Source organism: Benincasa hispida, chromosome 5 (assembly GCF_027475165.1).
Source record: "Benincasa hispida cultivar pf3 chromosome 5, pf3_genome.v1.1, whole genome shotgun sequence".
NCBI classification, from domain to species: Eukaryota; Viridiplantae; Streptophyta; class Magnoliopsida; order Cucurbitales; family Cucurbitaceae; genus Benincasa; species Benincasa hispida.
Genome location: NC_143482.1, coordinates 33,827,584 through 33,854,105, shown reverse-complemented (window position 1 = coordinate 33,854,105; position 26,522 = coordinate 33,827,584). Strand labels below are relative to the sequence as shown.

Genomic DNA, 26,522 nt, shown 5'->3' with positions numbered 1-26,522 from the left:
TAATTTATATCCTATAACATTTTTCATCCCAAGTTTTGCTAGGAAATAGTTCTTATACTTTGGAAAAGAAAAGAAGAAACATGAGTGCTTGATCAAGTCCTTACACTATAAGTTCCTCTGATTTTGAATAGGAAGTTTGTTGGATTCATTCACTTGCTAACATTTCATGCGCAAGTCGTTTTTTAATATAGTTGAACCGAGTAATAATGTAAATTTAAAACCAATTTCATATTATGCAGAGACAAATTCCTATTAGTGGCTTGGTAGCAACTTTTATATTTCCTTTTATAGCTAATATATTTTAGTTAAGATGCATGACAAAATAACAATTATAAATTTAAACATAGCAAGGAAGGATACATTCCTCATCTGGGTTCTCCGTAAAATTGGAGTGCAAGGCATTCCCAACACTATCCACTAAAGCTGAGGTCGTCATGGATGATTCGACGCACAAAATAGCCGTAATGGCATCGAGCCGGGTAACCTCATTTCTAAACATGAGGCGTGCATGCGCTGCAACATTGATGGAGAAGAAGCATTAGAAGGGAAATGAGAATTTGTCAAGGAAACAGTGAAACATAAGACGAACAAACCTTGAGCTAAGCGTATCAAGCTTTCAAGCATGCGTACTGTTGTCCTGGCTGCATGGTTTAAGAATCTAGAATTAGAAGGATAAAATTAGACCAATTTCTTAAAATTGTAACGACCCAGATTTGTATGCATACAGGAAATTAAATATCAAATAATAAGCAGGACGAAATTATATTTAAACGGGTGGAAATTTAGAAAAATAATAATAATAATAATAATAATAAATAAATAAATAAATAAATTGGAAATTGGAAATTTATTCATTATCCAAAAGATAATGAATAAGGGAGCGAGCGGGAGCGAGAAAGTGGGAGAGAGCGAGAGCCACACCAGCGAGAAAACTGGAGAAAACGAGATTCTGAGAAGGGAGTTGCACGATCGAAGGAAGAATTGGAGAGCGAGAAACCCAGCGAGCGATGCTAGCGAGATTGAGGCTGGCGAGAGTAGAAAGAGCGAGATCCTTGGAGAGAGCGAGATTGATGAAAAATTGGAGAGAGCGAGAATTGTAGCAAGGAAGTTGGAGAGAGCGAGAGTAAAGAGAGCTATTCTTAGCGACAGTAGGAAAGAGCGGGAGCGAGCGAGAGAGGGAGCGGGAGCGGGAGCGGGCGGGAGCGGGAGCGAGAGCGAGACGGAAGAGAAAATTTGAGAGCGAGAGTGGAGAGAGCGGGATTTCCAGCAAGAAGGCTCTAGAGTAAATTCCTAGCGAGAAAACGGGAGAGAGCGAGATTTTAAAAGCAGAGTGAGCGAGATTTGGACAAAAGCGCGAATTATGCGTTAAATTTGGCCACGATCTTATAGATTATACATGGAAAAACCCTAAAATTGAATACAAACAAAGAATGATGACGTAAGGGCAAACGTTAGCCAAAATTAGGTGTCTTATTGAGAGGAATCCATAAACCATAAGTAATTTTAAAGAAGCCACCTGTACGATGATTTGTCACACTGAGAAGAGCTGAAAACTACTATAAATAGGACCCTTTGCCGAAGATTTAACCCATTCTCAAACAAATCTCAGTAACATAGTATCGTGTGAAAAAGTAAGTGTGAGTGAGGAAGTTCTGTGAAGATTAAAAGAGAAAAGCTCGGGTAAAGTGCTGCCCAAATTTCTTCTTTTGATTTAAAAAGGGAAAACTCTGCTGATAAAATCATAAAGAATAATAAGGAATAATTAGATCACAGTCAAGGTAAGTAGTTTATCTCACCCTCTCTTTAAATGTTCTATGGTAGTGTACCTTTATTATATTGCATGGTTATGTTAATTGTTATATTGCATTACATGTTTAGAACACGTTTTTCTACAAGGGACCCAATGCATTATGTTTGTTCACGATTACGTTAAAACCAAATTTTAATTAGGTGTAAGTTATGCTTCCAGTCTAACCTTATGGTTATGCTAATGGTTGATGTTGGATGCGACTCTGCCCCTACTGACTGCATGACCCGCTAATCATCAGATGGGTTAGTTTCCACTTAAGTCCTCATCTTCCTATCAGGGCGGAAAGATTTATGTTGGAAGCATAACGTTTATGCTAATGGTTGATGTTGGATGCGACTCTGGCCCTACTGACTGCATGACCCGCTAATCATCAGATGGGTTAGTTTCCGCTTAAGTCCTCATCTTCCTATCAGGGCGGAAAGATTTATGTTGGAAGCATAACGTTTATGCTAATGGTTGATGTTGGATGCGACTCTGGCCCTACTGACTGCATGACCCGCTAATCATTAGATGGGTTAGTTTCCGCTTAAGTCCTCATCTTCCTATCAGGGCGGAAAGATTTATGTTGGAAGCATAACGTTTATGCTAATGGTTGATGTTGGATGCGACTCTGGCCCTACTGACTGCATGACCCGCTAATCATCAGATGGGTTAGTTTCCGCTTAGGTCCTCATCTTCCTATCAGGCGGAGAGATTTATGTTGGAAGCATAACGTTTATGCTAATGGTTGATGTTGGATGCGACTCTGGCCCTACTGACTGCATGACCCGCTAATCATCAGATGGGTTAGTTTTCGCTTAGGTCTTCATCTTCCTATCAAGGCGGAGAGATTTATGTTGGAAGCATAACCGACCACCACATGTTAATATACGTTTTCGGTCCCAATCATATGTTTTCATGACATGTTGCTTGTGATTGTGCATTTGGTCACTACCCTACGTGAGAACTACTTACTGGGTATATTATGTACTCATCCTATATTTTTACAGACTTTGTAGGTAAGAACACAGCGTAGAGGGCAGAGTTGGACGTCGCTCAAATGGCCAACCATCAAACTCACTATTATAGACACATGCATTTTGTACCACCACGCTAATGTTTTATGGATCCTGGTGTTTTGATAAATAAATTTCTATATAGTTTTTTTTTCTATCTAATTAATAAAATTTAGATATATTCTTTGAAATTTCAACCAAAACTCATCTCATGATAGAAAAGTCTAAGTATGCATGTCGTAGCAGTCGGATCATAAGGTGTAAGGATCCGGGCGTTACAAAAATAGACCATTTTCAAGTGGGACCTGCATTATCCATTGCTGATCTTCTTTGAAGCTGATAATAGTTTGAAATAATTTGCTCAGCCTCCTCAGTCAGGACCGGTCTGAAGTATCCTTTTACGAATTGGATGTATCTGGAAAATGTTTTAAAATTAATATGTTAGCTTAAGCAGTTCCTCCTCAAAGGTTAAATCACTAATGATTGGGGCCTCAGGTGAATTTGCCCATTCATCGACAATCAAGTCACATCTTGCTAGTAATACTTGGTATGAGATTAAAACTGGTTGAGATTAATTCCCCTGTTAGGCCTCCAATTTATTAAAGAATGAAATTACAACAGTAATTTATCCTACTATTGAAATTCAAAAGGTAAACCAAATCTTGTTGTGAAGAAACTCATACCTTCGAAGCATAGTAAGAGGCCAGTTACTTGAAAGATCATTGTTACACTTGCCCTTTTCTTGTTCACACTACAAATAATCATCATTAAACAATTACAAAAACATAAAATAAAAAAAAGGAGTTGATAACATAAACAGGAGATCAGATTTACCTCAGTGAGAATATGAGATGAAACTACTGCATCCCATTCAGGGTTTTTTGTATCTAAAAGCACAAGCACGATATCAAATCTGCTCAATAAGGGACCGGAGAGTGTTGTATTGACAGAGAGAGCTAATCACGTAAAGGAAGACAAAATATTTCTTTCTAACGTAGATAGATCTATGCAAGCACACAAGTATGCGTGCACATATTCAAAGGAGACGGTGTAGAAGGTGGAAAAAAAAATAGAGGAAGTAAAAGCTATAGATATCGTTAGTACAACACATAGGGATAAATCTTTGGTCATATTTACCATGAAACGAGAGTTATTAAGATGAAAATTGAACTCTTAAACAGAGTAATAAGTTATATCATAAGTACTGTTTAATATGCCTTGTGTATTTTTTAAACAATATTTTCTATTTAAAGAGAACAAGATAAGATATCCTCCCAAAATCTACCCAATAATTTTTTTTTTTTTTTATAAGAAACAGATGGGTATATTTCATCAGAGAACAAAAGAGAACCTAACGGCAAGGGGTTGAGAAGACCCCTCCCCAAAGCACTAGTGAAGAAGAGCCTTCCAATCGTTAAAAATTATTGAAAGGCTATAATAACAACAAAAGAATTTGGTGTAGTTAGTGCACCACCAAGAGGCTATGTATTGAACAACAATCCAAAAAGAATCAAAAGAAGCAAACTTGTCTTCACAAATTCTACTATTCCTTTCCTTCCACAGGCATCACAAAAGAGGCCGAGAAACACACTTCGAGAGAATTTTCCCTCTACTATCGACGGCAAAACAATCAAGCCCATCAAACATCCAGTCATCAACTTTGTTTGGAAGGCAGCACTCCAAATCAAAAGTTCTAAACAAAAGAATCCATCCCCTGGTAGCAAATTCACAATGCAGAAATAAGTGATCCAAGGGATTCCTCGTCTTCCAAGCAAAGGCAACAAAAAACGTTGTTGAAATATAGTGCATTAGCCCTAAGGGCATATTTGTCTTTTCCTTTATGCCTACTAGAATTAGGTTTCCCTCATGTCATTTATATTTGAGATTGGGGTCTCTTGTATATATGACATTAAAATAATAAAAACTTTTCTATCGTGGTTTTTTCTCCCTGTATTAGGGTTTTCCACGTAAACCTTGTGTTATCTCTTTTCTCCTTTACATTCAATATGGTATTAGAGCAAGGTGATGAAAACCTAGCCTCGATAGAAGAAATTCAGTCATCAGACGTGATTGGTGATGGAGTAATAGCCGACCCAACTAATATGGCCATGATTCAAGTGGTCGTAGATCGGTATCTCCAGACAATCTTGAACCCAACACAGCAACAGCCGACTGGGGAGCAACCACCGATAGTCCTCAACCCTACAGCCGTCGGAGCCGCGCCATCGAGCAGTCGCAACCCAGTCTTCAAGTAGCCGCAGACGACCCAAACGACATGCGGTCCAAACGCAGTCGGCACGCCGTTTTTCCCACAACCGCAGCAGGCGTCGGGCGGGTTCGCTCCAGTATCCAGGTCGGGTCAGCCGATCGTGCACCTGTCCAGCAACCAGGCGATCGCGTCCAAGCAACTCCCGTGCCAGCTGTTTGCGGTTCCTCCCGAACCGTAAACCGCACATCCTTCAGCCGCAGCAATACCTGGTCGTGCATCTTCTAGCAACAGTGCCGAAGTGTTTGGACAGTACCCTATTGAAGCCTCTTACCAGTTTTTTGGTTCCTTCCAGCAATAGGGGTCCCTCCCGAATGTGTATCCGATTCAGCATCAATATCGAGTGGGTGACTCTATGGGTGAGAATTTCATTCCCATCTCCTATGAGTAGAAACAGTCGAGATCAGAGACCCATGGGGAACTCCAACAACAATTAGCGAGTCTCCAATAATAGATGGCGGTTCTTGGGGCAAAACTAAATGGCCATGAGTCTTCCAGTCTTCCAATCTATTCAAAAAACCCGATAACAGTGTTTCCTACTCTACCTACTGCTAATTTGTTAACTGGTACTTTGGGAAACTCTGTAGGAATGATCACAGGAGAGAAGCTGAATGGTCAAAACTACTTCTCTTGGTCCCAAACAATTAAGATGGTCCTTGAACGGCACCATAGATTTGGGTACTTAATTGGAGAAATATCGCACCGAGCCCTGGGGATCCCCAAGAGCAGGTCTGGAAGGCAGAAGATTCTTTACTTCGTTCAATGTTGATAAGTAGCATGGAACCTCAAATTGGAAAACCTTTTCTATATTCAACCATTGCATGGGATATTTGGGATGCGGTCCGTAGGTTATATTCTAGAAGGCAGAACGCATCTCGCCTGTATACTTTATGTAAACAGGTTCATGAGTGCAAACAAAGGAGCATGAATGTAACGTCATACTTCAACAAGATGTGTTTGTTATGGTAAGAAATGGATCTATGTTGGGAGATCATCTGGAATTGTCAACATGACGGAATTCAATACTCAAAGATAGAAGAGGTTGATCGTGTGTATGATTTTCTTGTGGGGTTGCACCCCAAATTTGATACGGTTCGGAGTCGAATACTAGGGCAAAAGCCGATACCGTCTCTCATGGAGGTCTGTTCAAAGGTTCGATTGGAAGAGGATAGATCGAGTGCAATGAATGGGTTTGGGGTTACCACTGTAGAGTCAGCTGCCTTTGGGGTGAAATCCTCTAGATCTGATGGTGACAAGCAGAATAGCAACCCCCCCCCCCCCCTCCCCAGTATGTGAGCATTGCAAAAAATATTGGCACACGAAGGATCAGCGTTGGAAACTGCATGGTCGACCTCCTAATGGTAAACATCGCCCCCTAAATCACAAGTCAAAATCTGGGCATGCTCTAGTGAGTGAATTGATTAAGAAGGCCACATAACCTCAGATACAACCTCCGGTGACTAACCCAGATGATTCAGGTACCATAGGGATCGGAAAAGTTGTTCAATCAGGTAACCCTCAATCTTTTAGTTTCCTCATTAAAAGGAATGAGTTATGGATTCTAGATTCAGGAGCGACCAATCACTTGACTGGCTCATCTGATTGATTCCTCCGATACTATCCGAGTGTTGGAAATATAAGGATTCGTATTGCAGATGGGTCATTTGCTCCTGTTGCAGGAAAAAGCAGATTGTCACCATTTCAGGGATTAATTCTACAAAATGTCCTACATGTGCCGAAAATTTCTTACAACTTGTTATCAATAAGTAAAATAACAAAATATTTGAACTATAGAGTTGTCTCCTCACCAGATGCTGCTTTGTTTCAAGACTTGAGTACGGGGAAGACGATTGACACTGCCCAATATGACAGGGGCCTCTATTTCCTTTCTAAAGATGCTTCCTCTAGGAATTTGTTTAGGACTAGTCTTTTATCTTCATTTACTATGTCTAAAAAAGATTATTTATTGTGGCATTTGTCTTGGACATCCAAGTTTTCAATATATGAGATATTTGTTTCCCCATTTATTCCATAATGTGAATATTTCTTCTTTGTCTTGTGATGTCTATATACGTGCTAAACAGTCTCGTGTTTCTTTTGTCTCTCAGCCTTATAAACCTACCCTATAAAGTACCGACACTCCTAAGATGGTTAAGTGTCAGTGTCGGACACGTGTCGGACACCGACACGCCTCCGACACGTGTTCGACATGCCAACTGGCGTGTCGGATATTTTATTATTTTTTTAAATGGCCGACACGGCGGGGACACGGGTAGGACACGGTTGGGACACTTCTGGGACACGGCGCTGCAAAATTAAAGAGAAAAACAGTGAAAGCTTATAAAACTAAAGTTAGCAGCCCAAAAGCATCAGCCCAAGCCCAAAACTTTTAGGTTTTTGTGTTTTTTATTTTAATTTCTCAAATTATATTATTCCTTTCCACTTTTCTTTTCATCAAAATATCAGAAGCAGAACTCCTCGAGTCCACCTGCCCAAAACACCTCACCTCCACGCCCACTCGATCGACTTCACGCCCAGACTCGCTAGACTTCGTTCGACTTCACGCCCAGCCGACTTCTCCACGCCCAGACTCGTCGACGACTTCTCCTCACCCAAACTTCGTTTGACTTCTTCTCCACGTCCGACTTCGTTCGATTTGGTTTGTTTCTTCTTTTATTTTTTTGCATTTTTCTCCCAACCTCCTGTTTTTGTTTGAACATTTAAATCTTATTTTGTTTTTTTTATTTTATTTAAAAAGTATGGCAGAATCATCTTCAAGTCATACTGAAATCAACTAAAAAATGACTACCGACAATGATACAAAACCATTATGGCAATATGTTACAAAAAATGAGAGATTGAATGAAGGGGGAATATTTCTTGGCAATGTAATTGTTGTCAAGAAAATAGAAAAGGATCTTATACAAGAGTTAGGGCGCACCTACTAAAATTAAGTGGATTTGGGATTGGAATATGTAAAAAAATCACCCCTAAAGATCTTGCTAAAATGCAAAAATTAGAAGATGAAGCTAAGACGCGTATTGCAAGGAATGCACCTAAACAAGTTCCTTTACCACCTTCACGGCATATACAAACTGAATCTCAATCTTTTTGAATGTCAACACATTTTCTTTGGTTGCAAATAATGCTTTGTCGAGTTATATACCTCCAGGGTATAATAAATTGAGAACGATTCTTCTCCAAAAAGAAAAAGCAAATATAGAGAGATTGTTGCAATCTGTGAAAAGTACATGGTCTCAAAAGGGGGTAAGTATTGTCAGTGATGGATGGAGCAATTCGCAGAGGAGACCATTGATTAACTTTATGGCAATTACAAAAGGAGGACCAATGTTTCTTAAAGCTGTAGATTGCTCAGGTGAGAATAAAGACAAATATTTCATAGCAAATTTGATGAAAGAAGTTATAAATGAGGTGGGACATGAGAATGTGATTCAAATAATCACTGACAATGCTGCAAATTGTAAGGGTGCAGGACAAATTATTGAATCACAAGATAAATACTCCTATTTATGATATGATCAGAGATTGTGATACGGACAAACCTTGCCTCCATTTTGTATATGATATGTGGGACACCATGATTGAAAAAATAAAGGTGGTCATCTATAAACATGAAGGAAAGCATCCAGATGAATCATCATTTTATGGAGTGGTGCATCAAATTTTGATTGACCGTTGGAATAAAAATAACACTCCTCTCCATTGTTTGGCACATTCTTTAAATCCAAGGTATTCTAAGACATCCTAGATCTTTATTTTATATTTTCAATTTCTATGCACACTCTAAAGTTGGGTATATTTTATAATTTTATTTAGGTATTATAGTCCACAATGGCTTGAAGAAGACAAGACTCGAGTTCCACCACATAAAAACTTAGAAGTATCAAGAGAGAGGATGAAGTGTATCAAGAGATACTTTAGTTCAGAGGATGAGCGAACAAGAGTAAACATTGAATTTGCCAATTTCTCTATAATGTCTTCAGAGTTTGCTGAACATGATTTCATACGTGATAGATATAATATGCCTCCGAAGAGTTGGTGGGCCATCCATGGTGCCTTTACTCTAACTTTACAATCACTAGCTATGAAGTTACTTGTTCAACCTTCATCTTCCTCGTGTTGTGAGCGAAATTGGAGTACATATTCATTTGTGCACTCCATGAGAAGGAACAAGATGACACCAAAACGTGTAGAAGACTTGGTGTACATCCATAGCAATCTACGTCTTTTATCAAGAACTCCTGAATATTTCAAAGGAGAGACAAAATGTGGGACATTGCTGGAGATTCATTTGATTCATTTGAAGATGCAGGAATGCTTGAAGTAGCTAGTTTATTTTTGGACAAACCAAAATTGGAAGCTGTAGTTTTTACTGATGATGGTGATCAGAATGAAGCTTCGAGTAGTTAAGAGGACATTGGACAAAAATGAAGAAAATATGGCTTGGCTTCTTCGATTCTATTTTGTGGTTTTGTAACTTTTGTGGTGTTCAACTAATTACTTAAACAGTTAAACTTGTTACGACTTATGACATTGGACCGTTAGTCATCTACTCATCTTATCTATGGTTGTATCTTGTATGGTTGTTAATGGTGTTTTTAAATGGAATATTTTCCAATATGTTTATTTCACGACATATATTTAATTTTTTAATTAAAAAAAATGTGTCCCCGACGTGTCGTGTCCTACTTTTTTTAAAATTGGCGTGTCGCCGTGTCGCGTGTCAGTGTCCATGCTTCTTAGAACCTACCCAGCCTTTCCACTTGATCCACAGTGATGTTTGGGGCCCTTCAAACATCTCTACCGTATCCGGTAAACGATGGTTTGTCACATTCATCGATGATCATACTCGACTTACATGGGTATACCTCCTTTCTAATAAATCCAAGGTCATGTCTACCTTCCAACAATTCTATACCACTATCTTAACTCAGTTTAATTCAAAAATTGCCATCCTTCGAAGTGACAATGGGCATGAGTTGGTTAATCACACCCTCCGAGAATTCCTACATGAAAAGGGGTCATCCATCAAAACTCTTGTGCTTATATTCCGCAACAAAACGGGGTGGCTGAACGAAAAAATCGCCATCTCATTGAAGTTGCTCGTTCCTTGATGATTTCGGTGTCTCTCCCATCGTACCTATGGGGAGACACGATCCTCACTGCAGCTCATCTCATTAATAGGATGCCTTCACGTGTTCTAAAGTTTCAAACACCCTTTGAGTGCTTTAAAGAGTCCTACTAGTCTACACGTCTTATCCCTAAAGTTCCTTTGCGTGTGTTTGGGTGTACAGCTTTTGTTCATACTCACGGTCTTCACCGAACTAAGTTTGCCCCATGAGCTTAAAAGTGTGTATTTGTTGGGTATCCCCTTCATCAGCGAGGCTATAAATATTTTCACCCACCTTCTAGAAAGTACTTTGTCACTATGGATGTCACGTTCCTTGAAGATGAACCATTCTTTCCCGTTAGTCGTCTTTAGGGGGAGACCACGAGTGAAGAGATTAACAGTTCCACATACTCCGTACCTATTAGTTTCAATCTTGAGCCTAGTTCTACTGTTCCTGAACCCAGTTTACCTAGTCCTGAACCTGGTCCTGATATTCCAGGGTCTGTCCTCCCTGATAATCCAATGTCTATCCTCCCTACTAGACAAATGCCCTCGATAACATACTATAGGAAGAATCTCAAAAAGGAAACCTAGGAAATTCCTGTTGTTCCATTGGAAAGTGTCCAAGCATCGGAACTAGCTCAGGTTCAAGATCCTATTGTTTCAGAGGTCCTTGAAGAGAAGTCTAGGCATAGAGAAGATGGTGAGACAAACTTAGAGAAGGTTGAAATTATAGGAGGTAATAAGGTGCTGAAAGACTGTCAAGAAGGTGAAAATTTGTCTCAGAAGTTTGATACTGGAGAGAGGCCGACAAAAACTGGCAATTATGATACCACTCTTGATATGGCAATTGCTCTAAGGAAAGGAACCAGGTCATGTACAAAGTACCCTATGGACAGTTTTCTGACCTATAGTAACTTGTCTCCTGTTTTTAAGGCTTTCACTACTCAACTGGATGCCCTAGCAATACCTATCAGTGTGCATGCAGCCATGGAAGTTCCCGAGTGGAGAGCAGCAGTAATGGAAGAAATGAGAGCTCTCGAGGCGAACCAGACTTGGGATTTAGTGGCTCTCCCTAGAGGTCACAAGACAATTGGTTGCAAATGGGTGTTTACAGTGAAGTATAAGTTTGACGGAACGCTCTAGAGATATAAGGCTAGGTTAGTTGCTAAAGGGTTCACTCAAACGTATGGGATTGATTATTCAGAAACTTTTTCCCCAGTGGATAAGCTCAACACGATCCGAGTTCTTTTGTCTGTTGCCGTGAATAAGGATTGGCCTCTACATCAACTGGATGTAAAAAATGCCTTCCTGAATGATGAGTTACGAGAAGAGGTTTACATGAGTCCTCTTCCAGGCTTCGAAGCTAAATTTGGGAACCATATTTGCAGACTCAGAAAGTCCTTATATGAGTTGAAACAGTCTCCGAGAGCGTAGTTCGATAGGTTCATAGTATTTGTTAAATCCCAAGGTTTGTTCAAGGGCATTCTGATCATACATTGTTCACCAAAAAATCACTTTCAAGGAAGATTGTTGTTTTGGTGTTTATGTCGATGATATCATTTTATCAGGGGTCGGCAAAAATTGTTAAACTAAAACAAAGGATGGCAGGCGAATTTGAGATAAAAGATCTCGATAGTCTGAGGTATTTTCTCGGAATGGAAGTGGCAAGATCGAAAGCCGGAATATCAATGTCTCAATAGAAGTACACTTTGGACCTGTTAAAGGAAACAGGAATGACTGGATGCAAACCCATTGACACTCCTATTAAGGTCAATGGCAAACTGAAAAACATTACGGAAGGAGTTCATGTAAATAAGGAGAGGTATCAACGCTTTGGAGGAAAACTGATTTACCTATCTCATACTACATCCGACATCTCCTATGCTATGAGTGTGGTATGTCAGTTCATGTAGAATCCATATGAGGAACACATGTAAGCAGTGACTCGAATTCTGAGATATCTAAAGTCTACCCTAGGGAAGGGCTTAGTTTTCAGAAAATATGATACACGGAGCATCGAAGCATATACTGACTCAGATTGGACAGGTTCAATGACAGATTGAAAGTCAACCTCGGGATATTGTACCTTTGTATGGGGAAATTTGATGACCTATCAACGTAAAAAACAAGGTATAGTTGCCGGAAGCAGTGTTAAGGAAAAATATAGAGCTATGAGCCTGGGAGTGTGAAGAAATATGGTTACAGAAAGTTTTGGCTGATCTTCACCAAGACAGTCCAGGTCCCATGAAGATGTATTGTGATAATAAGGCTGCTATCAATATCACCAACAATCCAGTACAACATGATAGAACCAAGCATGTTGAAATTGACAAACACTTTATTAAAGAGAAGTTAGACCACGGGGTTATCTTTATTCCCTATGTCTCTTCAGTCCAACAGGTTGCATATGTTCTTACCAAAGGATTACCAAGACAGACGTTTGAAGCTTGTGTTAGCAAGTTGGGTCTTGCTGATATCTACACCCCAACTTGAAGGGGAGTGTTGAAATATGGTGCATTAGCACTAAGGGCATTTTTGTCTTTTCTTTTATGCCTACTAAAATTAGGGTTTCCCTCATTCTATTTATGTCTGAGGTTGGGGTCTCTTGTATGTATGATATTAAAATAATAAAAACTTCTTTATCGTGGTTTTTTCTCCCTATATTAGGGTTTTCCACGTAAACCTTATGTTATCTCTTTTCTCCTTTACTTTCAATAAACAACCTTACTTGAACAGGATATGTTCTATAAGTTGTACAACTATATCCTTGAGTTCTAAAGCAAGGGCAAGATAAGCAAGGGTCGAGAGGGGTATTTTTAAGCTTCCTTTGAAGCTTGTCATGAGTATTTAAGCCTCTATATGCAAGGGACCAAAGGAAGAATTCGACTTTTTTTTTTTTTTGGGGAATTTTAAGCTTCTGAACAAGATTCATCAGAGGAAGGGTGGAGGAGGAGGTTCTCTCAGTGATGTTTAAAAAGGTAGCTTTGGTAGTAAACTTCCTCAAGGGGTCAAACTTCCACGTTAGGCAATCGCGACCTCCCTGAGGTGCCCATGAGTTTAAGACTTCCAAAATAGCAACCATATCACCCAACTCTATCAAAAACACTTCTTCTAAGGCCCAAATTCCAGGTTTGACTGGATGCACACCAATAGTCCTCAATCACAGTATCCTTTTTTAAGGATAAAGTAAAGATATCGGGGAATTTCTGTGCAAGGGGTTGAGAATCACACCAATTATCCACCCAAAATCTGATTGCTTTCCCATCGCCCACAATAAACTTAGTGAAATTATATATATATATATAAAAAAAAAAGTCTGCTTTAAAATGCCATTCCAAAGTCTAGTTTCTCTTCCTTACTTAGGCATATTTGATGTCCAACCGTAAGCATCGACACCATAAATAGCCCCAATTATGTGTCTCCACAAAGCATTCTCATCCTAGCAAAACCTCCATAGCTATTTCATAAGGAGCTGTATTTTTTTTTAACAAAGGGACCCAATTCCAGGGCCACCATAAATAGTAGGAAGAGAGGTCAAATTCCAGTTGACAAGGTGGGAAGTAGGGTTGCAGGGACCCCATCCCAAACAAAATCTCTAATGATCTTTTCTAGGCGATTGGTAATGTTGACCAGAGCTTTTGCATAAAAGAGAAGAAGTAGCAAGGAAGACTATATGCTCAACAGGAATTAAACATGGGTAGATTGATACAATAGAAACCTCTTCTAAAATGCCTACCCCTAACCCAACAGATAAAGTACATTACATAGTTCATTTTAGGGATTAGCAACTTATCCATTCAGTGACTTTGGCACCGGACGTTCCAAAATGGGGTACTATCGGGTCATGTGAATTCAATAATAGAGGCCTATTGGCATTTCAGCTTTCCTCTTTTGGGTGATAATTGATTGAGCTAGAGTCAGCCTACCTCCTTTAGAGAGGGAAATTCCTCTCAGCTATCCACCTTTAATGTAAACCTCTCCTTAAGAAGCTTCCAAATTTCCTTAGCACTGTGTTTCCCTCCTATAGGAAAGCCCAAGTACGTGAATGGAAGAGTTTCCACCTTGCACCCAAAACTCGTGGCATAAAGATTTACTTCCTTGCTATCAAGGTTAATCCCAATGATAGAAGTTTTTAGTAACATTAAGAGACAGTCCCGACCCTCAAAGAAACAGGTTGACAACAAACCACCAAGCCAAGAGGTTGAAAATTACGACTCAAATAGATTCAAATAATTTCTTCACCTGATTTTTGAAGTTTTGGAGACATTTGAGGGAAAATTTTGGTAACAGAAATTAGTTTTATGAAAATTGCAAACATAAATATCAAAGGGTTTTTCTTATAAAGGATTTGAATACACATTCAACATAAATATCAAGTGGGTTTTCTTGTTAAGGATTCGAATGCATGTTCAAGCAGCAGGAGGATGCGCGTTCCCTGTGAGGCTGCAATAGGAAAAATAAAGAGAACGAAGAATGCAAGAGAAAATGCAGGAAATATGAACAGTTTTGTCAAAAGGATGAAAACAAAAGGGAGAACAGCATTTATAACCTCTCGAATGGGCCCGTCATTACCATCCCAGTAACAACCCAATAAGCAAACCAACCCCAAGTCTTTTAAACGCAAGTTTGTGTAATTTAGGAACCACACCTTAAGGTTATTAGATTAAGCCACATAAACAATGTGAAAATGATACGTTGTTCAGGGTCGTAATGTCCTTTAGGATTTGTTGCACCAAATACTATCGTTCTAGTACTGAGAGTTGTTACAAGACCAGCCTAAAAGAGGAAAAAACAAAAAAAAAATAGGATAAGCATATAGGTGAAAGAAAATATGTAAAATAGTCTTCATGCAGATATACATACGCCTCGACTAAAGTAACTCAGCAGAAACAAATATGAAGGAAGATAACTACAAGGCCAGCCTTCTAACTTGAAGAAGGCATGGCCTGACAGCAGCTTACAAACACAGTGTCAGAGTTGTCATATATTTGTACATAGATGTTATGCCTAATGAAAATCTGATGCTGACTCTTGCCATTTGCTTACTCTATTATTTTCTATCCTACTTGTACGTTCAATTATTGTGCTTAGGTTTTTTTTTTTTTTTTTAAATCAGTTATCTTGAACAACGTATGCAGGATTTACCAAATTCTGTGTGGCTAACCTTCAAGTTAATACTTTATGTAACTCCTATGTTTTAGGCATTTATCAGTTTTGTTTGATAAAAATAGCATCCAAAGAAAACAGAAACAACCTCAAGTATAAACCAAGCTTCAAATGAAACAAATTGAAAACAAAAGCAGAAAACAGTAGAAATGATGATTCATGAAGATGAAAGAGAGAGCCTAGATAATTATCAATGCAACTTCCTGTACTTGTACTGCATCAAGATATCATCTTCTGTAACCATTCTTGGTCTTTTGTGAACTCTAATGTCCCAAATAAACACAATGCAAGCCCCAATATGAAAATAAGTAAGAACTGTGAAAAAATTACGTTTGCACTTGAGCATTGTCCACAATTTTATCTGCAATTTCTTTTTTAATCAGTCCTTAAGCTAACTTCTCTATTTCCTCTCTCTCCCCTCTCTCCTCTCTTCCCACCTTCGTCCCCTTTCTGCTTTTCAACACTCTCCTGCAACTTCCCTTCCCACTTCTGTTGGCGATGATTACTAGGTGTTCTCCTAAGCATGGTAGCATCTTTGGAAGCCTCATGATTTTTCCGTTTTATTGCGAATTGTAGAAGTTGGCTCTCTCCATGGCTATCTTGGTTTTGTGTTTATCAGAAATTAAAGAAGTTGAAACTGCAGTTGAAAGTTTGGAATGAGGAGAAATTTGACATCATTGGCCTTCAAAAAAAGCAAGCGCTCAAAGCCATCAGTTCCTTGAACGCTGCTGAGCAAAACCTTGGGTTTTTTGCTCATGAGTTCAGGGAGAGAAAAAAAACTTTATGCAGAGCTCAATTGGAAGATTAATACTAAGGCGAAATGCAAGCTTAAATGGAGACCCAAGGGACAAGGAAATGAGAATACCAAGTTCTTCCATAACTATACTACCACTAGATAAAAAAAAAAACCTCATCAAATAAATCCAAAATGGTTTTGGAGCTAGTGTGTTGAATGCAGACTTGCTTGTGAATGAGTTTGTGACCCTCTTCACTAAATTATATACAAATCAAATGTGGCAATCGTGTTATTCCTTCTAACATTTAGTGGCAGCAAATTGATTCTCAGAGTAAGGCTCTTTTAAAAGAACCATTTTCTGAAATTGAAACCAGAGAAGCCGTTGACGACTTGTGGGTTCATATAGTTACACTGGAGACTTTCTTGGAAAAAAAAATGCTTGGAACATCATTAAAGGTGAGATTCTTAGGTGTTCCATGACCCTTTTTTTTAATAATGAAATAATACAAAGGATATACAAAAGAGCCCTATCAAAGGGTATACATAAAAAAAATTCCAATTAGCAACACGGTAACTTAAGCTATGATCTTTAAGGGGCGGCAAATGTTTCCACAACTTTATTGAAACTGGCATTCTCAACCGTTGCATCAAAAAACTAATTCTAATCCTAATTAATCAAGAAAACATATCATAATCCTAATCCTAATTAATCAAATTCTAATCCTAATCAAATAAGAATTTGACCAAGATACCCCAACTTACACTAATCCTACTACATCACAAATTGACTGAAACTAAACTAGGTGAAATATCTCATCATTTCTATTCTTAAACTAAACTAAGTCTAATATATATTTTTAGGTTTATTTGAAGTTCACTCCTTCCTTTCAACTTTTCCCTCGTTTTCTGCTTCAGTCTCTCTCCCACTTCTCTTATTTAGGTATGATTCTAGAGTCTGCAGATAATTTACCAAAATTCATAGATAATACAGTGTGTTCATCCCTTTCTACATTACATAATGTTAATCATGTTCATCTCTAGTTCCAATATAGCATCTAAAGTATCACTATTACAGAGTCTAGCATGCTCTCAAAACATCAACTGACCATTTGTACTAGAGATAAATAATACCTTTGCGACACTTATAGTCTGCTGCTCCATTGCTTCATGGATTGTGGCTCTGTCATGTTCTCTCATGCTGATTTAAAAAAAATGTATCCTAAGTTCCAAATAACAAGAAAATTAACAAGCATCTTGATCATGGCCAGGGGCTAAAAGCTTTTCAAATCTACTTTTATTTATTTTTCCAAACGAAAAAGAATATATAAAATGGTTTCCATAAAATTTCAGCATAATGCATATGTAAGGAATATTAGGAAGGAAATATCAAGGATGCTATTAGAATATTGGAAGCGCACATATGTCATTTTAATTTTATCAACCACTTTGAGAAGAAAAGAAAAGAATACAAGGGTATACTTATACAGGAAACCAACCCCCACTAAAGAAAATGAGTCCAACTATGAACAATGTTGCCTATAGAGAGACACATATGTCAAGATAAGATTTGTTTCGTGAAAGGTGGTTATAAATATGGAAAACTAAATGGTTTTGCATTTTGGGGATAGGCAGAATTTGGAGAGTAATTTTCTTAGCAAAGTCCAGGCCTCTCAAAGTGATTTAGTTGGATATTGTAAATCTTCTCTTTCCTATTTTAATAGATTTTCTATCAATTTCAATTGCAATCTTCAGCTTCCTACCAGCATAGAGGCTAGCCACTTGTATTCGAAGTTTTTTTTAATTATTCCATAAGTGACATTTTCGTTAGTTGGAGACCCTTCCTAGGGGCATTTTTGGTGGGCTTGGTTTTTTATATTCCCCCGTAGTCTTTCATTTTTATTTTTTATTTTTTCCTTAATGAGATATTTTGTTTGGAAAAAACAAAGAGAAAAATCTAAGTTTCTTTTCTTTCTTTGTAAATTGTAAATCCCCATTCCTCATTGTTTCCTTTATGCCTTTTTCGGGCCCATTGACTAATATGTAGGAGCCTGTGAAGTTGAGTGAAATACAGAGATTTGAGGTCTTCATATTTATTCAATAAATCAGTTTCATATTTATTATACATGCAAGTTATAATATAAAATATCTATGTTTCCATTTAATCGAATGCACCTGTCCACTTCATCTATGCAACAAAGTCCTCCATCAGCTAGTACAAGTGCCCCAGCTTCCAGCATCCATTCGCCTATCAGTTCCATGAATATACAAATTAATTGTTTTTGAGGAAGGTGGATGAGATGCAAAAAGTCAGCAATTGAATGAAAAAGACCGTCCAAGACTGATAGTGTAGGTTAAAATTAGATTACCAGCCAAAGTTACTATGTTTAAAACACCATATCCACAGCACTTCTATTGATATTCCAAGACAGATGTAAAGCATGATTATGAGAGAAAGGGAGACGTGTATCTTATGCATAACTTATTTTTAAAGAAAACAAATTACCCCCGCACATATTTATTTTCTAAGATAAAATTTTATCATCTGAACAAGACTTCTTCAAGTTTCCACCTTTAGCTTGAAATTCAAATATGCTTGTCATGGCACTATGTTTCAAGATAGGAAGGATGTGTGTGTTTGTATTATCCAGTTTTGATCATTCATTGCTCCAGGTTCTTGATTTAGCATCAGAAGTGCTTGCCAATGGGAGCAGAACCATAAGCATCACTCATTTGGAAAGGAGCATTAGCAATAGATAATAGTTTGAAATACTTCACCTTTGGGCCAATAAACACACGTCAGATAAGGGATACTTCAAATTAGCTCCTAGTTCTCTAGAAACTGAAAGATCCCTTGGCCCAGGGAGGAAAAGGAAAAAGTAAGGGTACAACAATCTACCAAGTTGGGCAGAAATACAAAAGGACGATTACAACTGAGGTTTCGATTTAAACCAAAAGAAGAAATAGAAGCTCTTTATTAGTTTATATAAATTTTTCATTTCTCCTTACTGTGATATTGTTCTTTTTATTGCATTACTTTCCAAAAAAGTGACCAATAAAATAAACTTGATTCAGCAAATCAATCAATATGAATAAAAAGGAAAAGGTTTTGAAAGTTACCTCCATCCTTGACAGCAGCAACAGTTAATCCTGCGCTAGTGCTTCCTAATCCAGTGGTAATAACAGCTCGGTTGCTCAATTTGGCAGCAAATTTCAGGAACTGTGACTTTCCAGTACCTGGCACAGATGATCTCCATACATATCTATAAAGATCTAACATTGCACAATGCAGATTTTCAAGTTTAAATGCTGTTTTAATGAAAATTTAGATCCCTCTTTCGAAAGAAAAAAAATTAATTATATTTGTTAATAAGACTGCTGATTCAGACTGTTTCTGTAAACATATAAGGAGGCCGTAGGTCTCAAAATCCTAAAGTTTATCCCTCCGTCTACTTCACATTCGCAGATTCACATATAGTAACAGTCCATGAGCCTTAGATTTAGAACTTCAATGGTAAAAGGCAAGGTTGTTAAATCGTGACACAGAATGTGTATCGAAATTGAATTTTAGTGTATGTATCGTAAGTTTTAATTAGGTAGATAACATTAATAAAGAAATAAATAGCCATGCTTTAAATGAATCCAAAATATATACAAACATAAACTAACTTGAAAGTTCAAAATAGCTCAAAAAAGAAAACATCCAACTAACTGCAAAATAAGTACGAAAAAACATTAAAAATTGTAAAACTCTTAGGTTTGAGAAAGAATCGGAATACTCTATTCATTCACCAAAGATATGAATATATACAAGTGTACAAAGCATAGAAAAGGAAAATATCACAAAATATTTACAAGAATGAAAAACCCTAACTATAGGATTATAACACTCCCCCTCAAGTTGGAGCATATATGTTAATCATGCCCAACTTGTTACATAGATAATCTATACGTCTTCCATCCAATGCTTTCGTGAAGATATCTCCTAATTGTTCTCCAGTCTTCACATATCTTGTAGATACCAACCTTTGTTGAACTTTCTCACGTACAAAATGGCAATCAACTTCAATATGTTTAGTTCTTTCATGAAATACTGGATTAGACACAATATGAGGTGCTGCTTGATTATCACACCACAACTTTGTCGGTGTGGTGATTTCAAATCCCAACTCAACAAGAAGTTCATATATCCAAATCAATTCACACACAGATTGTGCCATTGTTCTATATTCTGATTCTGCACTTGAACGTGACACCATATTTTGCTTCTTACTCTTTCAAGAAATCAAATTACCACCAACAAAAACACAATACCCTGAAGTTGATCTTCTGTCTTCTTTAGATCCTGCCCAATCGGCGTCTGAGAAACATTCAATATTAGTATGACCATAATCCTTATATAATAAACCACGCCCAGGAGCAGCCTTCAAATAACAAAGAATCGGTTCCAATGCAGCCCAATGATTAACTGTAGGACATGACATGTATTGACTCACAATACTTACTGAATAGGCTATGTCGGGTCGAGTCACTGTAAGGTAATTAAGTTTTCCCACTAACCTCCTATATCTTTCAGGATCTTTTAGCAATTCTCCACCTTTTGTGAACTGTAAGTTGGGCATCATTGGGGTACTACATGGCTTGGCCCCTAGCTTTCCTGTTTCAGTCAACAAATCAAGTACATATTTTCTCAATGATAATAGAATTCCTTTCTTGCTTCTTATTACCTCAATTCCTAAGAAGTATTTCAACATGCCCAAATCTTTTGTATCGAATTGACTATGAAGAAAGGTCTTTAGAGACTGGATACCTACAGCATCATCACAAGTAATCACAATATCATCCACATATATGACTACAAGATGACACCACCCTCAGATCTCTTAAAAAAGACTGAATGATCTGACATGCTCTTCCGCATTCCAAAGCTTTCAATCACCTGACTAAATTTACCAAACCAAGCTCGTGGGCTCTGCTTTAAACCATACAAGGATTTACGAAGGCGACACACTGTTCCATTCTCCCCCTGAGCAACAAACCCTGGTGGTTGCACCATATACACCTGTTCTTGAAGATCACCATGAAGAAATGCATTTTTAATATCAAGTTGATGTAAAGACCAATGATTGATTGAAGCTAATGAAATAAACAACCACACAGATGCCATTTTTGCTACAGGAGAAAAAGTATCAGCATAGTCAACACCATAAGTTTGTGTGTAGCCTTTCGCTACAAGATGCGCTTTTAACCGAGCAACAGAACCATCAGGATTGACTTTAAATGTAAACACCCATTTGCAATCGATAGCCTTCTTTCTTGCAAGGAGAGAAACTAAATCTCAAGTACAATTATCATCTAAGGCAGTCATCTCCTCCACCATTGCGGCACACCAACTAGGATGAGACACAGCCTCATGAACAGTTTTAGGAATGGATATAGACTCTAAGGATGCAATGAATGAACATGTGGAAGACGACAAATGGTTATATGAAACAAAAGAGGAAATAGGATGAGCACATGTACGTTTACCTTTACGAAAAGCAATAGGGAGATCATCACTCGTTTCTGGATCCACTGACGAAGAAGACTCTGGTACAGGACATGGAACTGAAGGAAGTTGTCGTCGAGTATAGACCTTAACGATGGGTGGAAGAGTAAAGGTAGCCACAGGTAGAGATGAATCAAGAAGAGGATCGGAGGGAGAAATAACTGTGTAGACAAGGAAATCATCCTCTAATTCCTTATGCTCCCCCTGACTCTTATTCAGAAAGAATGATGGTGATGGAAAAAATGGGGTATGTTCAAAAAACGTGATATCAGGAGAGATGAAATATTTATTTAGACTAGGATAATAACACCGATACCCCTTTTGGACACGGGAATAACCAAAGAAAAGACATTTTAAGGACTTTGGATCCAGCTTGGTATGCTAAGGCCGAACATCCCGAACAAAGTAGGTACAACCAAATATTTTGGGTGGAATGGGAAACAAATTTTGCTTGGGGCATAAAGTACGAAAAGGTATCTCACCCTTAAGAATGGAAGAAGGCATGCGATTTATTAAAAAACAAACTGTGGAAACAGCATCAGCCCAAAAGGATTTTGGAACATGCATCTGAAACATCAAACCTCTGGCTGTCTCAAGGAGATGACGATTCTTTCATTCTGCAACCCCATTTTGAGATGGAGTATCGACACAACAAGATTGTGAAGAATGCCATGGGCATCTAAATAAGACTTGAGTGTATGAGGGAAATATTCCTTAGCATTATCACTCCGTAGGATTTTAAGAGCACCACTAAACTAAGTTTGAATTTCAGCATGGAAGTTACAAAAATGAGAAAGTAACTCAGAACGACTTTTCATTAAATATAACCACGTAACACGAGAATAGTCATCGACAAATGTAACAAAATACCTAAACCCTCCTTTGGACTCAACAGAACAAGGACCCCAAACATCAGAATGGACTAATTCAAAAGGAGCACTAGCTCGTTTATTGACTCGAGGGTACAAACTCACACGATGAAATTTAGCAAACTGACATGACTCACAATCTAAAGAAGACAAATGTTGAAGTTGTGGACGAAGACTCTTCAACACAGAGATAGATGGATGACCCAAACACCAATGCTCTTCAAAGGGAGACGACACACTTGAGCATGTGATGGCCGTAGGTGTTTGTGGTTCAAAGATGTAAAGACCTTCAAATTCACGCCCTTTACCAATGGTCTGTTTCGTCATAAGATCCTGAAATAAGTAATAACGAGGAAAAAAGGAGACATAACAATGAAGATCACGAGTGGGTTTACTGACCGAAATCAAAATAAACGAGAAATGTGGTCAATTTAAAACTGATGACAAAGAAATTGATTCAGTAAGATGGACGGTTCCTGATCCTAAAACAGGAGTGGAGGTTCCATCAACTATAGTGATATTAGGTGAATAGGTAGATGTACAAAGGTTAGAGAAAGGGGTTACCTGTCATATGGTCTGTAGCACCAGAGTCAATGACCAATTTTGACGTGGAGGAAAGAAGGCATTTAGAAATGTTACCTGTCTCTGCGATGGCCGTAATGGGAGTAGAAGATGATGCCCTCAATGACTCTTGATACTGCTGAAATTTAGCAAACTCCTCTGCAAAAATCGTAATTGACTTGTCAAAATTATCAAGAGTAGAGGCGACATGTACAGAGAGTGATGGCATCCTCTGACCCTTATTCAGCAATTTTCTGCATTCACGCTTCGTATGGCCAGGTTTATGACAATAATAGCAAACAACACCTCCTAGATTAGATCTTTGGTTATTTGGATGACCTTTGAAGCTATTTGATTCAACTCCCTTATTACCTCTATAATCATTTGTGCGCCCAATCAAAGCACTGCTAGAATCAGATGATGTAATTGCTTGTGTCTTTTCAGTACAAAGTATTCGAAATTTGCACATCAATCTTGAAGTTTTTAAGGAAATGAAGAAGGGAGTAAAAGAGATCTAAAATTTGTTTGGAAAGATAACTCAAAACATGGATCAACTTCAAAACAATGGCAAAAGTTCAAGAAAGAAATAATTTAAGAATATCAAAACCTAAAGCTTGCTGGATTAAAAGAAGATCAAGAATTCAACCATGGTTGTGGAACCTTGCAAGAAGCACTTAAAGACAGAAAACTCTTAAGAAATTTGAATCCCACACATGGACCAATTGAGCAAGGTAGAAAAAATGAGCGAAGAAAAATCAAGGGCAAATACTAGGAAAGTCATGTTCAAGAAAGAAGACGTGATAATAGATGGAGGCAATTTCGGTGAAAAGGACGATAGTTATAGGCAACCCAATTTGAAGAAGTTCGAATCTTTGGTTGCAATCGATTGCATGGAAGACAAGAAGGAAGAATATGTGGTAACACATGATCCATTCTACTCGACCCACATGATCCGAGCCAACATGTGTGCTCAATTCCTAGCATGTGTTTCACGTGATCTAACCCCTTCGAATTTGTATGATCCAGCCCGGCTTCAATCCTCCCCAGTTTCACTTTGCAGCCTCCCTATTTGTGGGACTATTTCAACTCATTTCTTCCCAAATCCTTGGTTATGCAACAACTTTTCAAATGGGTTTATGGGTTGCTTTGATACTCCAACTTTAACTAAAACGGTTGAGCAAAATATTGGTGGCATGAGTGTATATATTTGGGATTTTTACAAATCATCGGGAAAAAGAAAAAAAAAGCTTTGTATTTTTTTCATTTTCTTTTCGAGACTTGAGGACAAGTTTTTTTAAAGAATAGAATGATGCAATAGGATTAGAGTATATTAAGGTATCTTGGTTAAATCCTTAATTAATTTGGATTAAGTTTAGTTTCCTTGATTAATTAGGATAGGATTGTTTCCTTAGTTTATTAGAATTTAAATTAGTTTCTTTGATTGATTAGGATTAGAATTAGTTTGTTTTTCAATTCACTATAAATTGAGGGATTGTCTTCTTGTATTGATAACTTCTGATTCATAATAAAAACTTTGATTTTATTATCAGAGATTTCTCTCATTTTATCCTTTAGGCTACATCCACCAACGACAACACCTTTCATTAATCTTCACCTCCCATTTTTTCTTATTTTAAGGCTTTTGTGAACTTGAAGATTAGGATATTGGGAAGCTATTCTCAAGTGGCAATATTTGAAGACCAATTAAGGTTAGAAGTTTTTTTTTTTTACTTCCTTATCAGTTACTATGTTGAAGTTAAAAAATGATAGGAGGAAGTAAAGAGAAAAGTGGAGATCTGACATGGGACCATTGTGTTAAAGTCGAGGCAAAAATAGAAGGTTCATATTAAGATGTAACCACTGTGAAAAAGGAAATTTTCACAATAAAAAAAAATGTCAAACTATTTACAGAAATAGAAAAAATAAAAAACACTAATAGACACTGATAAACTTCTATCAGCGTCTATCGATAATAGACTTCTATTGGCTTCTATCACTGATAGACATTAATAGACTTCTATCAACCTCTATCAAAGAAGATTAAATTTTGCTATTTTGTGTAAATAGTTTTTCTTATTTTTCTAGTTTTGAAAATGCCCTTTGTGGAAATTCTTATTGGGGGTATTTATAGGATTAAACATCATCTAGCACATACTAGAAAAGATGTTGCTCCATGTAGTAAAGTTTCTGATGAGATTCCAGATATTTTTAAGAGTTTGTTGAATGGAAATAAAAGAAATAAAGATGGAGATGATTTTCATGATGAAGATTGCCGATAGGAAAAAGAAAAGAAAAAAAAAACTTATGATGGGTGCTTTTGGTAAAAGTGTACAAAAATCTAATTCTAATACCTTGAACAGTATGTGGAAGAAACCTGACAGAGAAAGTGTTTGTAGAGATATTTCTAGATTTTTTAATGCAAATGCACTTTCTTTTAATTTAATCAAAGATCTATATTTCAAAAGTACGATAGATTCAGTTGCTTCATTTGGTCCTGAACTAAAATCTCCATCATATCATGAGGTTAGATGTACTTTTTTAAACAGGTGGAAACAATCAATCCAGAGTTGTTAGAAAAGTATAGAACTAAATGGAAAAATCAAGATGCACATTGATATTCGATGATAGATTCACTGGTAGAAGAGATTGGTGAAGATAATGTAGTTTAAGTAGTAATAGATAGTGCATCTGCTTATGTCAAAGCTAGACAAATAGTAATGGCTAAGCAAAAACTATTTAGTCTCTTTGTGTTGCACATTGCTTAGACTTGATTTTATCTAATATTTGTGATATGCCCTTACATAATGATATAGTGTCTAAGGCTATATTTATCAACATTATTGGATTCTAAACCTTATGAAGAAGTATACTAAAGGAAGAATTAATAAGGGTTAGTATGACACGATTTGCAACTTCTTACTTGACTTTGCAAAGCTTGGCAGAAAATAAAATAGGTTCGAGAGCAATGTTTGAATTTGAAGATTGGAAAAGAAGCAACTACGCAAAGAAGCCTGACAGAGCTGCAGTAATGAAAATTATTCTTGTCGATTCAGACTTTTGGTCATGCATAAAGTATCGTTCAAAATGTGTTATTCCCTTAGTAAAAGTTTTAAGACTCGTTGATGGTGATGCGAGACTTGCAATGGGATATATATGTGAAGAAACATTGTAAACCTATTTGGGATATAATTGATAAGAGATGGGCAATGCAACTTCATAGGTCCGTACATGCAGCAGCATATTATCTTAATCCAATGTAAAATTCCATTCCTAATTTTTAGAATTAGTATTTTCAATTTATGATTTTTTTATGGTTACCAATTAGGTTATAAAAATTAATACATAGGTTCCATTATGCTCCTAAATTCAATGCCGACTATGAGACCAAGATAGGACTTTAAAAATTCAAAGAATGCGTCCTTCACCAATGTTCAAAAAAA

The 26,522-nt window shown here is 37.4% G+C and overlaps 1 protein-coding gene and 1 pseudogene across 8 annotated transcripts in view; one reads left to right on the top strand and one right to left on the bottom strand.

Moving 5' to 3' along the window:
* MCM9 (minichromosome maintenance 9) overlaps window positions 1–26,522 on the bottom strand; it is a 62,203-nt gene that overhangs the window by 678 nt on the left and 35,003 nt on the right. The window contains exons 11-19 of one of the 8 annotated variants that reach the window (XR_016529869.1): window positions 19,225–19,341; window positions 18,280–18,352; window positions 17,239–17,305; window positions 14,854–14,981; window positions 3,640–3,718; window positions 3,489–3,556; window positions 3,111–3,220; window positions 594–637; window positions 361–513 (exon numbers count right to left, since the gene is read on the bottom strand). Coding sequence is in view for 2 of the 8 variants with exons in the window: in XM_039030953.2 (XP_038886881.2) it covers window positions 361–513; window positions 594–641; window positions 3,111–3,220; window positions 3,489–3,556; window positions 3,640–3,718; window positions 14,854–14,981; window positions 17,239–17,305; window positions 18,280–18,352; window positions 19,225–19,341 (843 nt within the window). In the remaining 6 variants the exon portion in view is untranslated. Of the gene's footprint in view, window positions 1–360; window positions 514–593; window positions 642–3,084; window positions 3,221–3,488; window positions 3,557–3,639; window positions 3,762–14,853; window positions 14,982–17,238; window positions 17,306–18,279; window positions 18,353–19,224; window positions 19,342–26,522 lie in introns of those variants that run through there. The other 7 variants (XR_016529872.1, XR_016529870.1, XM_039030953.2 and 4 more) reach the window with 7 other exon arrangements.
* On the top strand, window positions 5,526–9,650 carry LOC150036059 (uncharacterized; annotated as a pseudogene).